The 14,547-nt window shown below is 38.8% G+C and overlaps 1 protein-coding gene across 1 annotated transcript in view; it reads right to left on the bottom strand.

The window, feature by feature from the left end:
• LOC124623085 (trichohyalin-like) overlaps positions 1–14,547 on the bottom strand; it is a 574,208-nt gene that overhangs the window by 38,848 nt on the left and 520,813 nt on the right. The window contains exon 4 of the mRNA XM_047148876.1: positions 6,999–7,145. Coding sequence (XP_047004832.1) covers positions 6,999–7,145 — 147 coding nt within the window. The remainder of the gene's footprint in view (positions 1–6,998; positions 7,146–14,547) is intronic.

The raw sequence follows: 14,547 nt of genomic DNA, 5'->3' as shown, positions 1-14,547 counted from the left end.
CTTCCACTTTTAAGTTAGACAGGTTTTACTTTAAAAAATCTTTTTAATTTTCAAGGGTAATATATGTCTTCACTGAAGTTGTTTCTTATAATTTCTTTGTTACAATGTTTATTTCGACGGTCTTTGTTGCAGTTATTTCTTATCACTTTCTCTGTCGTGACTATTTCTTTTCACCTTCATTGTTACAGACATTTCTTACACTTTGTTGCAGTTTCTTGTCAGTTTCTTTGTCGTCGTCGTCGTCGTCGTCCATTGCATGTTTCTGTATTGTAGTTGTCCAGTGCTAATTTGTTTACTGAAGAGGTGCCTAAGAAATCAGAGACCATCCAGAGAGTTCTGTGTTTTCGTGAGGAATTTGCCAGTTGACACAGTAGTTGTGTGTGCGGTCAGACGGTGATGGTCGTTCTGGAACTCGACAGGGACAGGAGGACTGGTTCGGCAGCTAATCAGATGACAAAGCAGCCATATTTAGCAATGCTCTGCTTTCCCTAATCAAGGGAGGGGCCTAGAAAAGGTGGCCTAAACATAGCCCATCTCAACTCAGTGCAAGTGGCAAACTGTGGTTACTTGTTCACCAAAATCTGTGGTCGAAAAAAAAAAAAAAAAAAAAAAAAAAAAAAAAAAAAAAAAAAAAAATAAAGGAAATACTTGCATTAAACACTTTATGAATGGTACATGGAACATCTGTACTTTACTGGATAATGACCATAATCAATGTCCAGAGGGAAAGACAGCACTTATTGCTAGGGAGTTGGCTAGATATAACATCGACATCACCGCCCCATGTGAAACACATCTTAGTGACTCCCGAGAGCTGTGTGAATAGCTCGGAGGTTACACCTACTACTGGAGTGAGAAACCATCTACCGATAGGGCAGAAAGTGGTGTAGGCCACAGAAGTCTTGGGAAAACCTCAGAAAAAGAACCAAGATTGAATTGACGATTCAGATGCAGAGATCAAAAAGCTTGTTAATGACTTCAGAGCATCTCTTCACAGTCCTGATCTTGACAAGTGTAAAGTAGCACATTACAACCTGAAAGTAAAGGTGCGTGCCCTCAAAGACAAATGGTGACTGAATAAAGCCAATGAAATGCAATCATATGCTGCCACAAACCAAATAGGCAGATTCTTCGAGTGCCTGAAAACTACCTTTGGTCCAAAATCAAGGAAGATAGCACCTGTTTATGACAAAGATAAAATCTGTTGGCTGACGCAACAGAGTGATACCCTTGCTCGGTGGGCAGGACATTTTGATGACAATCTTAATCCCAACCATCAGACGACATATTCCATACATAGAAATACTTGAAGGCCTGCCCGCCGCCAAACAACTTGCTGATGCCCCTTTGTTCAGTGAATTCATTTCAGCATTGGGTAAGCTGAAAAATAACAAATAAGCAGGGTAAGACAACTTACCATCACAACTTTATAAATATAGTGGACCAAACATTACGAACCCACTGTTTGTTCTAATTTCAAAGATTTGGGAGTGCGAAATAATTCCACAAGATTGGAAGGGTGACTGCGTTTGCAAAATTTACAAAGGCAAAGGTGACATTTCTGACTGCAGTTCTCACAGGGGAATCTCTCTTCTCTCAGCAGCTGGGAAAGTCCTGGCTCACATACTCAACAACAGGCTAACGCACCTTGCAGAAAAAGTGCTACTGGAGACCCAGTGTGGCTTTCGCTCGAACAGAGGCACAATGGATGCCATATTTGTTGTCAAAAAATGCAAGAGAAAAGCTTAGAGCAACATCAGCCTCTCTTCATGTGCTTCGTAGACCTGGAAAAAGCATTTGACCGAGTCCCGCGGGAAGCTCTCTGGATTATACTAAAGAAAACCGGCTGCCCTGATGAAATTATTAACTTGATTAGACAGTTTCATGACAACATGATGGCAAAAATCCGCCATGAAAATGAGCTTTCAGACCAGTCTCCCGTGACATGCGGTGTAAAACAAGGCTGTGTACAGGCTCCCACACTCTTCTAACTTTATTTCACAGCTGTTACGAGACACGCGACCAAATCCTGCAGTGGTCAAATGGGTCTTGACTCGAGAACAGACAAAAGTGTCTTCAACATCTCTCGCCTCAGAACAAAAAGTTGTGTAAATAAAATATCTATCTTAGAAATTCTTTATGCAGTTGATGTATGCATGATGGCTAATTCTCCTGAATCCCTCCAAACATACATGAACCTGCTAAATGACTCCTGAAGAAGATTTGGTCTAGTCATAAGCATAACCAAGACATAAGTCCTTCAATAACCACTTAGGGGTTGCAATACAGACGACTGCAGTATTATGCTGGACAACAAACATTTGGAAAACGTGTCACACTTTACGTATCTAAGTAGTCACATTAAAAGTGACAACAGCCTGACAACAGAAATTGCAGCTCGTATAGCCAATGCAGCCTCAGTTTTTGGCAAACTGAATCACTGAGTATGGAAATCACACGATCTCAGACTACAAACTAAAACTGCAGTCTACAAAGCAATAATATTACTAACTTTACTCTACGAATTTGGAAACCTTGTGCTGTTATAAAGCTGACATTAGGAGGTTAGACACCTTTCATCTTCGCTGTCTGAGATCAATTCTTCGCATGAAATGGGAAGACAGTGTTCCAAACACGGAGATTTTGTGCCGCGTGAAACTGCCTGGCATTGAAACTCTCTTAATGAAACACCAACTGAGATGGAGTGGCCGTATCATACGCATGGAGAAGGTGGCCAATACCTGCGATACAAAGACACCATCAACTGTCATCTCACGGCCTGTGGCATTCCGAGCAAACGTTGGGAGGAGCTTGCATTACACCAATCAGAGTGGCGCTCAACTGTAAACAGGAGTGTGGAGTAATTCGAGCATATCAGCCTAAAGAACCTGGACGATAAACAAAAGCTCCACAAATCTAAGCCCAAGCCTAATTACATCTGTGTATAACTCCACCGGGCAACTGTATTGCACTTCGTGCGACTCGATCTTCAAAGCAAAGCTCGGTTTTGCAAGCCACAACTGAGCCCACCACAATACGGACTGAACCACAATAAGGACTGAACGACTGATGGAGTCACTGTCACCAGACACAGCGAGGAGGACATGATGACGAGTGTGTTTTGTGAAAAGGATTCCTTGAAATGCCTTCTGACTGCGGCCACAGGAGAGTGGAGTGTGCTGACTATTTGCATATCCACAAAAGAGTGATCTACAAAAAAACAGCAGACTTTGTTCAGGTTGGGAAGAAGTGTTCTCATTTGAAGACTCTGTTTCAAAGTGAAGATGTTTCCAGTGACGACTTTTTGTGTTCTAAATGTTTTAACAGAATAACAACAATGATAGTACCTGAACAAGGTGAAGCCTCCCATGGTGCAGATGATGCAGATTTTGCATCAACAGAGGAAGAATTGAATACCCTGAATCAGTCAACTACAGAAGTAGGTGTTAGTCCTGTCAACAAACCGTGGTCAGTGAAGTCGAGTCATAAGCTCTATGGATCAAGAGAGTGTAGAGAAATTACTAAAGCTATGGATGAATACACTACAGCAAAACTGACCACACTCTTCAAAGTAGGAATTCCATCTTCAGAAGAAAATGAACTAAAGCACTCTTGCACCTCTTGCCAGGAATTTTCCACAAATTTCAACTCAGCTATTGAATATTGTGAATTGTACAGTGAAGTGGTGCAAGTTTTAACTATTATTCCAGAGACTTTTCAAAGAAAACAATTTTGAACCACATTCCATCAGTATCAAAGTACACGGTAGACAAATCAAGAAATATGAGGTATATAAAAAGAGTCTTTCGAAGACCAGATCCCTATTATGATCATCCTGTAGAAGTTGCTCAAGTTCAAATAGAAAACTGTTGCCTTTGACAGTTTCATTCATGGTAAATGGTCAGTGAAAGCAGTAACACACCATCATCTGAAGAAATTGCAGCAACAACACATTGCAGAAGTGAAAGGGTGTGTACAGGCTGAAGAACTATGTTTAGTGCTTCACTGTGATTTTGCTGAGAACAAGAAGTACATGGGTATCACTGGAGTAATGACCAGGTTTCAATTTTTACAGGAGTGACATATTTTCAAAACAAGACCACAAGTTTGCAGTTACAAGTGATGACACAGGACATGACTCCGCACAAGCTTTGCTAGCAATGCGCAAAATTCTTCAACAGCAAACAGGGGCAGAGAAGGTCATCAATATTTCTGCTGGTACTACTAGTCATTTTAAAAATGGTTGCCAGCTGTTTGAATTGAGTAAGACACTTGTGCCAACTGACTGGGTATACAGTGCTACTGGTCATGGGACAGGGCCTTGCAATGGTGTAGGAGGCCTGCTGAAGCACCATGCTAGAAAACATAATCTTTCCAGAACAAATACAGCTGCAATTCAGAATGCTGAGGATTTTATGAGAGTCATGAAATCTTAAAACATCCACAGCCCTCATTCTTTTGTCCAAAGAGCAAATCGAAGAATTCCGTGGTCAGAAAAAAGAAGAATGGTCCAAACAAACGACTCCTGTGAAAGGAATTCAGAAGACATTTTTGGACTCAAAGTGATGGGCAAACTCATATTGCACTCACTTTAAAGAACAAGAAAGAAGAAATTTCGTTGGTTCTGCCAACACCTCACAAACAGCAGATTCACTGCCTGAGAAGGGGGGGATATTTGTGGCATGTGTGTATGACTGTGACTGGTGGATTGCAAAGGTTATAGATACTAGTTGTGAGTTAAATGAAATGTAGTGACCTTTACGCTACCACATGGACCAGCTACTGGATATAGGTTTCCAGCTGACGGACAGCAACAACATCATTAGTGCTCACTTCCTGTTCACATTGTTTTGAAGAATGTAAGTGCTCCAGTTCCTATTTGTTTAACAAGAAGGCATCACTCCATATCAAAGGAAGATACTAAAGTAGTGGAACACATTTTTAGTTCATTGACTGGCTAATTTTTGTACAAAACAGAGTGCACAGAAATTGTATAAACTGAAACCTTCAAGTCTTTGGACCTTTCACATACATTTTGGAACCATTTAAAATGCTTGGAAATGAGTCTCTTACTCATCTTTCAAAATAAAAATTATGTTAAATAAGGCCAGGTTTTGATTTTTATGAGCCTATTATGCAATAATGTGGTAACAAAACAGGTTTCATGTATGGCAAAAATTTCAATTGTTTACAAAACCTGTTCAACCTAAAAATGGAAGCTCTCCTTTTCAGGGAATATAGAACTATATGGCACTAATTAACAGAAAAAAAATCAAAATTTTATGGTTGGCATTTATGAAACAGAAAAAAAATCCATAAATTATAAAAAAAAAAGTTCAGAAAGCTATAGTAAAACGACTTTGACAGGTAAGTCCAAATTGAGGATTTCTCTGTAATCATAAAGCAATTATCTTTTTAATTTTAAAAAAAGTTGAACTATTCCAGAGATACGGCATTTTAAATTTTTTTCCAAAATTTGCATCTTCAAACTGTTATGTGCAGCGTCATCTTTGGAGGACTGTATCTTGGAGCAGAATTTTTTTTTTTTTTGTTGTTGAGAAATGCGTGTTCCTTACTTAATCCTTCATTTTAACATCATGCCTAATTCAATAACATCTGAGACAACGAAGGTAAGATTTTTTCTAGCCTGCCTGAATCGATATGGACTATGCCTAAAGAATCTTATGAATGCTGTCTGTTATATTTTGACCTACTGAGTGGCACTTTATTATCTAAACAAATCCTGTATCATGGTGAGATGATCCTCAAATGAAATAAGATAAATAAATAAATGTCATGGCTTCCTCTTTCTTCATAACTTCACTGACCCTCACAAGATGAGCACACCATCTTGGATACAGAGTGTCTCCCCCAAGAACTGAGAGCTGGAACACTTTCGAATGGTACTTTGGAGAAACAGTTATAAGGAGTGGCAGATTAGATGTGCTCTGCACCCTACAACTGCAGTATGACACGTTAAGATAGATGAAGTTACAAATTTTGGTAGTGTTGCCTCTACTAAAACACTTAATTAACTTCGGTCCTATCCTTATTTTTGTGTATTCAGGTACTGTCTCTTGTACACAACATATGCAACAATGGCACTGGCCACATCCTTTGCCACCATGAGGGATTCAATACTCTAGTTATACATGCTCCCATCTGGAACCTTGCAGATACCCTTGAAAACGGTTTTAGCGGCACAGTACAATATGGCTTCCATAACATATTCTTTGTTTTTACATTACCGGTGGTGTACTTTCATCTGTTCACAAGTAACTAGTAAACACAAGGTATTGCAAAAAGCTGCTTATTGGATCTGAAGAAGACCAGTGATGGTTGAAATGCATTAGTTGTGAACAGATAAAATCAATGTTAGATTATAAAATTGTTAAAACATAATATCAAGTATGGGTGTCTGTCTTGACAATATGTTGGATTTTTCATAAAGGACTTGTTTTTAATATTTTTTTAATGTGTCAGACTTTTCAAACTGACACAAATTATTAATGAACTTTATACTTGCATTCTGAACTAATTCCTGTATCAACCTAAAACTGAATTGAGTTCGAAACCATTTTTCTCTTCATGTTTTTGCATGTGTAAATGCTGATTTCCAAATGCAATTTGTTGCCAAAGACAACTGCATGTATTTCAGACTCCTTAGTACACAGAAATATCTTCCAGTCAAAAATCCATATAATCTAGGTAAGCTATTAATATGCGATAATAATTTTCAGGAAAATAATAAATTTAAAAAAATCCCTGTGAAGATAGCGCAAATTGATAAGACATGTTTAGGTAATAACAAAACTGTGTCTTGCATATGGTTGAACTTCTCTTCAGTAAAACATTTGACCCTTTTTACATTTAAAATTAGATACTTACGAATAATACGGTCTCATGCGGCTTTCTTCACATATTAGCTGCTTACAGAAAATAATGAGGGAAGGGAGAGGTTGGGGGGAAGATGCAACAATTAGCCACAGTATACTTACAGCCCTCCTTTGCATGGCTTCTACTTCTCTCTTCTTTTCTTCTTCTTCCTTTCTCTGCAAAAATTTCTGTATGTTTACTGACAATGATTTGGAATCCCTCACTTCCTTCTTCGGCGGATCGAAAGTAGAACGGTAACATCTCGCAGGCTGAAACATTACGAAATCATCATGACAATAACAACACTGATTCACAAATGTTGCTGATAGAAATTGATACCTGGATACCAGTAAAACTTTCTTATTCATACGAGGTGAGCAAAATATAAATTGATGACAGCAACATTCAATTGAAAAAGTGTAAACAAAACGGGGAATGTAAAACATGTACCTCTTTCTTTGAATTTCGCTCGTTCTTTTGAGCAACGTGTAATAATGACCCGAAATCCATCTCTACAGTGAATAAGTAATTGATGACAGCAAAATTACAAAAATATTAGAGGCATTTATTCAACAATCTGCTACGTGTACAAATTCGTCCATCTTTCCTGTCTCTCATTTCGTTCTTATTGCTGCCAACATCACACCGTGAAACTACTTCTGCGAGAAAAGTAGATATCTCCATCACTAAAAACTCAGGATCCTCCGTCAATAAGTATCCGAAAGGCGCTAATTTGCCCTGTAACCGTATTTACTTAGCCGAACTGTTGTTCGCCAGCTAGCAGTGTTGTTCACAAACAGCTGAAGGGAAAGAATGCCAGAGTACTTGCTAGTAACAATTCGTTACTCTTTTGTCTCAACGGGGAGACGATGTCCTAAATGAGACGCAATAAGCGACGCGCCGAGCAGAAAGGTTTGTGATGATCTGCGCACTATGTTGTCGTGGAACATATGGCGCCAACATTTGAATGTTGGCGGAGTGTTATGATTTCCAAGAGATTGAACCAGATTCGAGTCCCGGTCTGGCACATAATTTCAGTCTGCCACGAAGTTCCAAATCAGCTCACAAACTGCTACTGGATAACATTCAATGAGATACTGATTACATTACCGGCATACGTTGGGAACTGCTAGGAAAGGGGTAGGCCTACTTAAGATATGCATTTTCATCGTGTCATTTATCCTGCAGCCATTACGCTTGTAAACTACTTTCAATTGGAGAAAGGAATAATGTTTGAACAAACGCGAGCTTCGCGGGAGTACCCCAGAGAGAAAGTAGAGAAGCTTTCACAGCGAAAGATAAGAGTGTCGATAAATATATTGTTTGTTGTGCCTCAGAGGACATTAGATTACCTAATTCTGAAGCAAAAGACAGGAAATTTTCGTATGAGAAACGTGTGCTTGAAGTCAGAGGCAGCTACCCAAGTAGTTGCTTGTGTGTGTGTGTGTGTGTGTGTGTGCGCGCGCGAGGGATTTTTTTTTTTTGTTATTAATTAGGCGACTCTTCATACATTCCACATAACTATTGCTGTGGAAAACCCAGAAGTATCAGTGCAAGATAAAAAAAAAATATGCCTCCCTCAGATGACAGTATCAAAAACCTACTGGTTAAGCTCCAAAGCATTCGCAACAAAGTGTTAGAATTTGAAGTGCCCCTAAAGAGCACTGAAGTCATCATAATATTAGGCACAGAAAGTTGGTTAAATCCTGAAGTAGACAGTAGTGAGATATTTGGAAAAAATCTAGTGTAGGCCAAAGGAATAGGGAAACGAAAAATGGAAGTGGTGTATTTGTTGCAACAGGCAGTAAACTCAAATCTGTGGAGATATATAGGTGAAGCTGCACATGAGACTGTTTGGGCAAGACTCAGTATCAAGGATAGGCACAAAATTATAATAGGGTCCTATCAACCACTTGATGTAACCAAAAACTTCCGAGAAAACCTCACTTCACTTGTACATAAGTTCCCTAATGATACTGTAATCTTTGGAGGAGACTTAAATCATTCAACAGTCGATTGTGATAGTTATAATTTTGTTATTGGCGAGCGTTACAACACATCCTGTGAAATGGTACTAAATGCATACCCTGTAAACTAACTCATTCCACATCATTTCACCTGATCTATGGGACATGTAACTAAATAACTAAATTAGAATGCCTTTTCTGAAAACTACGTAGAACGGAGAGTTCAGAATGCCACTCATAATGGAGGAGGAGGAGATTAGTGTTTAATGTCCCGTCGACAACGAAGTCATTAGAGACGGAGCGCAAGCTCGGTTGAGGGAAGGATGGGGAAGGAAATCGGCCGTGCCCTTTCAAAGGAACCATCCCGGCATTTCCCTGAAGCGATTTAGGGAAATCACGGAAAACCTAAATCAGGATGGCCGGAGACGGGATTGAACCGTCGTCCTCATAATGGAGACAGATCTAATGTCAACAAACAAACTGACCTCTAAGGAAGCTCATATTGAATCTAGCATTAGTGACCATGTGGCAGTTACAACAACAGTTTATACCAAAACACAAAGGGCAACTAAAGCAAGAGAAAGATTTATTCATTCAGTGAACTAGACAAAGAAGCAATAGTGTCATACCTCAATGAGGAACTTGAGGCTTTTAACTTGGGACAGGAGCATGAAATATATATAAGTTCAGTAAATTACATGAAAAGTCTTTAGTGTCATAACTCAGTGAGGAAGTTGAACTTTCAAACTAGGGCAGGAGCACGCAGAGAAACTATGGCTCAAGTTTAAAAAAATAGTTGAACATGCAATGCATAGATATGCACCCTGTAGAACAGTTCATGATGGGAGGGACCTGCCATGGTGTACAGTCACTGTAAGGAAACAGGGACTACTGGATAAAAGGTGGAAAACAAAGCATAGGACTATAGCTAGAGAGATACTTAATGAAATACACTTGGTTGTCGAGAGAGCAAAGCATGAACCCTTCAGTGACTACCGTAGCAGAATATTGTCGAATGATCTTTCGCAAAACCCAAAGAAATCTGGGTCCAAACACAATGACACGTACCTTGAAGAGAATGATCACCTTAATGGCAACCAGCATGGATTCCAAAAACATTGATCATATGAAACCCAACTCACACTTTTCTAACATGCCATTCTGAAAGCTGTGTATGAATACAGTTAGGTAATGCTGTATCTCTTGATTTCTGAAAACCATTGAATCAGTACTATAACTACAATTATTGTCAGAAGTGTGATCAAATAAGGTATAAATTTGTGATTGGACTGAGGACTTTTTGTTAGGGAGGATGCAGCATGTTATCTTGGATGGATAGTTGTCATCAGATGTAGAAGTAACTTTGGTTGTGCCAAAGGGTAGTGTATTGGGACCCTTGCTATTCATATTGTACATTAAAACCCTAGCAGACAATATTAACAGTAGCCTCAGGCTTTTTGCAAATGATGCATTCATCTGTCATGAAGTGGTGTCTAAAAGAAGCTGCATAAATATTCAGTCAGATTTTGATAACATTTCAAAGTGGTGCAAAGATTGGCAATTTGCTTTAAATGTTCAGAAATGTAAAACTGTGCTCCTCACAAAACGAAAAACTGTAGTATCCTATGACTATAATGTCAGTGAGTCATATTGGCCATCTCATATAAATATCTGGGTGTAACACTTTGTAGGGATACAAAATGCAATGATCACATAGGCTCAGTTGTGGGTAAAGCAGGTGGTAGACTTCAATTTATTGGCAGAAAACTGGGAAAATGCCATCAGCCTACAAAAAAGATTGCTTACATATCACTCATCCAACCCATTCTAGAATATTGCTCAAGTGCGTGCGACTTGTACCAAACTGTACTAACAGGGGATATTGAATGTACACAGAGAAGGGGGGCACAAATGGTCACAAGTTTGTGTGACCAGTGCATAAAGACACTGAACTAGAAGACTCTTAAAGAGAAACATAAACTATCCTGAGAAAGCCTACGTACAAAGTTTAAAGAACCAGCTTCAAATGATAATTCTAAGACTATACTAAAACCCCCAACATATCACTCACATGCAGATTATGAAGATAAGATTAGAATAATTATGTGTGCATAGAGGCATTCAAACAACTATTCTTCCTACACTCAATACATGAATAGAATGAGAAGAAATCCTAATAACTGGTATAATGGAACATACCCTCTGCCATGAACTTCATAATGGTTTGCAGAGTACAGATGTAAATGTAATTGTATGACAGATTGCTAGCCACAAGAGAATTACTGGCATTAGCTGAGAACACACAATCTAGATGACGGCATGATTTCTCATGGGGTTTGCTTGTACTATCAGAACCAGCCAGCCATCTCATGTTAATGTGTTTGCCAATCGATGGATACAGCAATGTGCCCAGAGAAATGGTTGTTATTAAGAACCTGGATTTCACACATACCAAGTATTTCATCACTGTTCATCCAGAAATAATTAAAATTTAGGGCAGAACATAAAAATGTAACTGGCTGTCATCAAGAGAGGAGATAAAGAAATTTGAGGCAGCTCGTCAATGCAAGGTGCGAATGATCAACATATATGTAGATTAAGTAGTGTATGAACTTAAATTAGTGACAGAAGTGAAGTTCCCATGATTGATATTTCTGGAATAGCAACTGTGTAGCAGGATTCCAAGATTGGTGGTGCCAATCATATAGGATATGTAAAAGGGAAAAGGTCAAAAAAACCATGGGTGACACAAGAAATGATTTCCAAGATGGAGGAGAGAAGAAAATTGAAAAACAAGAACACTGAAGATGCAAGAAAGGTGTACCGAAGGTTAAATAATGAACTGCGAAGTGAAACAGAGCAGGCTAGGAAAAAATGGCTAAAAGAGGAATGTGATGAAATTGAAGAACTGGACAGGAAGGGAAGATACGACTTACTATACAACAGAGTAAAGACTATGACATGGGAACAAAACAGAGCAGGAAGTGCTACTATGGAAATTTTGAGTAAAGACGAAGAGGTAGTGTACAAAGATCGTGACGATATCCTCCAGAGGTGGGAAGAATATATAAAAGAGCTATATGACACAAATAGCAAACCAGAAACTCTGGAACTTGAATCCCACAACAGTGTAAGTGATGACGAGAAAGGACCGACCATCATAATGGAAGAAGTAAAGTCTGCCATAGCTGCAATGAAAAATGGCAAAGCGGTAGGTACAGATACAATACCGGGAGAAATACTAAAATGCTTGAACCACGATGGAATAAGAGAAATATTGCGGTTATGTAATAAAATATATGACAGTGGTGAATGGCCTGAGGACTTTCTGACAACAGTAATGACTCCATTACCGAAAAAACAAAGAACCAAGAAATGCAGCGAACACAGGACAATCAGCCTCATTTCACATGCAGCCAAAGTGATGTTAAGAATAATTAATAAAAGACTTGAAAAAGTAATGGAGGAGAATCTTGGCGAGGAGCAGTTTGGCTTTAGACGGAATACGGGCACCAGAGATGCAATAGGGCTCCTATGAATCTGGGAGAAAGGTTTATTGAAAAAGGAAGAGACCTATATATGTGCTTCATCGATCTAGAAAAGGCATTTGACAATGTGGTTTGGGACAAGCTGGCGACTATAATGAGGGAAAAGAGAGTGGACTGGAAAACCAGAAGACTTAAAAACTCATTATATCTTAATCAAAAAGTTTCAGTTAAAGTGAGAGGAGAAAGTACAAACTGGATCAGACTAGGAAAAGGAGCAAGACAAGGATGCTGTTTATCACCTACTCTTTTCAACCTCTACTTGGAAAATATGATTGACCAATGCTCATTAGATGACAAAGGAGTAGAAATTGGAGGAAGAAGAGTAGGGTGTTTGAGATTTGCTGATGACATTGTCCTTCTAGCCACAGGGGGAAAAGAATCACAGGATTTGGTGGACACCATTGCAACTAACGGAAAAAAATATGGAATGAAAATTAACACAAATAAAACAAAAGTATTGGCACTAGGAGGAAATAAGGAAATAAAAATTATGCTGAATGGAGAAACACTAGAACAGGTGCAAAATTTTAAGTATCTTGGAAGCAGGATAGACACCAGCTGGAAGTGCACCACAGAAATTAAAACGAGGATAGTAATGGCAAAAGAGGCATTTTATAAGAAAAGGAGAATCTTCTGCAGCGGTCTGGACAGAGAACTCAGAAAGAGACTCATAAAATGTCTTGTATGGAGTGTTCTTCTATATGGCACTGGAACATGGACTATGAGGAAAAAAGACAGAGAAAGTTTGGAGGCTTTTGAGATCTGGACATGGCGGAAGATGGAAAGAATAAGTTGGATGGACAGAGTAAAAAATGAAGAGGTACTGAGAAGAGTGGGAGAGAAAAGACAGTTACTAGATGTAATAAAGAGAAGAAAAAGAAATTGGATTGGGCAAATATTAAGAAAGAATGACGGACTGATAAAAACAGTTTTAGAAGGTTATGTAGAAGGGAAAAGGAAGTGAGGAAGGAAGAGATTCCAGATACTGGATGACATGATGGATGGTACAACATACAGCAGCCTTAAGAAGGAAGCAATGGATCGCAGAAAATGGAGAGGCAAAGGACCTGCTAATATAGCAGATAACTGATGATGATGATGATGAGGTTTGGCTAATGCAACATTCCAGCTTTACTGATCAGAAAGAATGGTAATGGAACTTGCAGCATCTCCTGTAAATTGCAGTTTGCAGGTCTGTTATGTGTTTGAGCTAATGTCCATTTATATCAGTGAATTTCTTTTACATCAGTTAATATTCTCTTCATACTTTAATAGAATTCATAGAGTAGTGGTGCAACAAAGTATAAAAGTGTATACAATAGTGGCAGTTAGATTAGCCAATTCAATTTTCTGGAATGAAATCTCTTGCATAGTTAATTAAATGAAACGGACAATGTACATCCATCAGCTGATTTTTTTGTTTTTTAATTTTTTTAAAAAAACTTGTGATACATGAAAAATGAAAATAGTACTTTATCTAGATCTTGTTTTTTCATTCAAACTTTTCTCTGAGCCAACTTTGAAAATTGTGTGCTCACTTCCGACAATCGTCAGGAGTGGGGCTTTATTTTACACTTTCTGAGTTCTGCATATATCCAAGAGTCATTGACAGAAATAGTCCTAGGGTCCTTGGGACGAGCTTGAAGTTACTTCAAGCATGCCCAGAGAAGTGCACTGAGCCTCTCATCGTTTATGTTGTAGCCTATATTAATGTCCTGGAAAACAATAATAATAGTAGCCAAAGACTTTTTAAGATTACAAAGTTATCTATAACTATAGTTGGAATCAAGAACGATGACGGTCGAGTTTAGGCTTGTTCTGTGTACCTACATCACGCATACTCCAATAGCGAATGAGCGTTTGGTAGTGTTCTGAGTGCTTTGCTCTGATTGCTGTATCTAATGTGAGCATTAAACGTGATCGTATTGAGTTTTTTAGTGAACTTCAATTTCATTTATTGCAAGCTGTCATCGCTGATGGTGATGGTAAGTCACAAATTCTGCATAAGCAAATGAGAAACATAATATGCAGGATATATGCTCCCTTCAAGAGGAGAGTGTGCACATGCGCATACCGCAACTGTCACTTGGAATCGTCAACAATGTCATTCCTGTCCATGCATCAACATGCGCAAACTGCCATCATTCATGGATTGA

Source organism: Schistocerca americana, chromosome 7, assembly GCF_021461395.2.
Source record: "Schistocerca americana isolate TAMUIC-IGC-003095 chromosome 7, iqSchAmer2.1, whole genome shotgun sequence".
Lineage (NCBI taxonomy): Eukaryota > Metazoa > Arthropoda > Insecta > Orthoptera > Acrididae > Schistocerca > Schistocerca americana.
The sequence above is the reverse complement of the archived record's forward strand: the minus strand, read 5'-3'. Positions and strand labels throughout refer to the sequence as shown.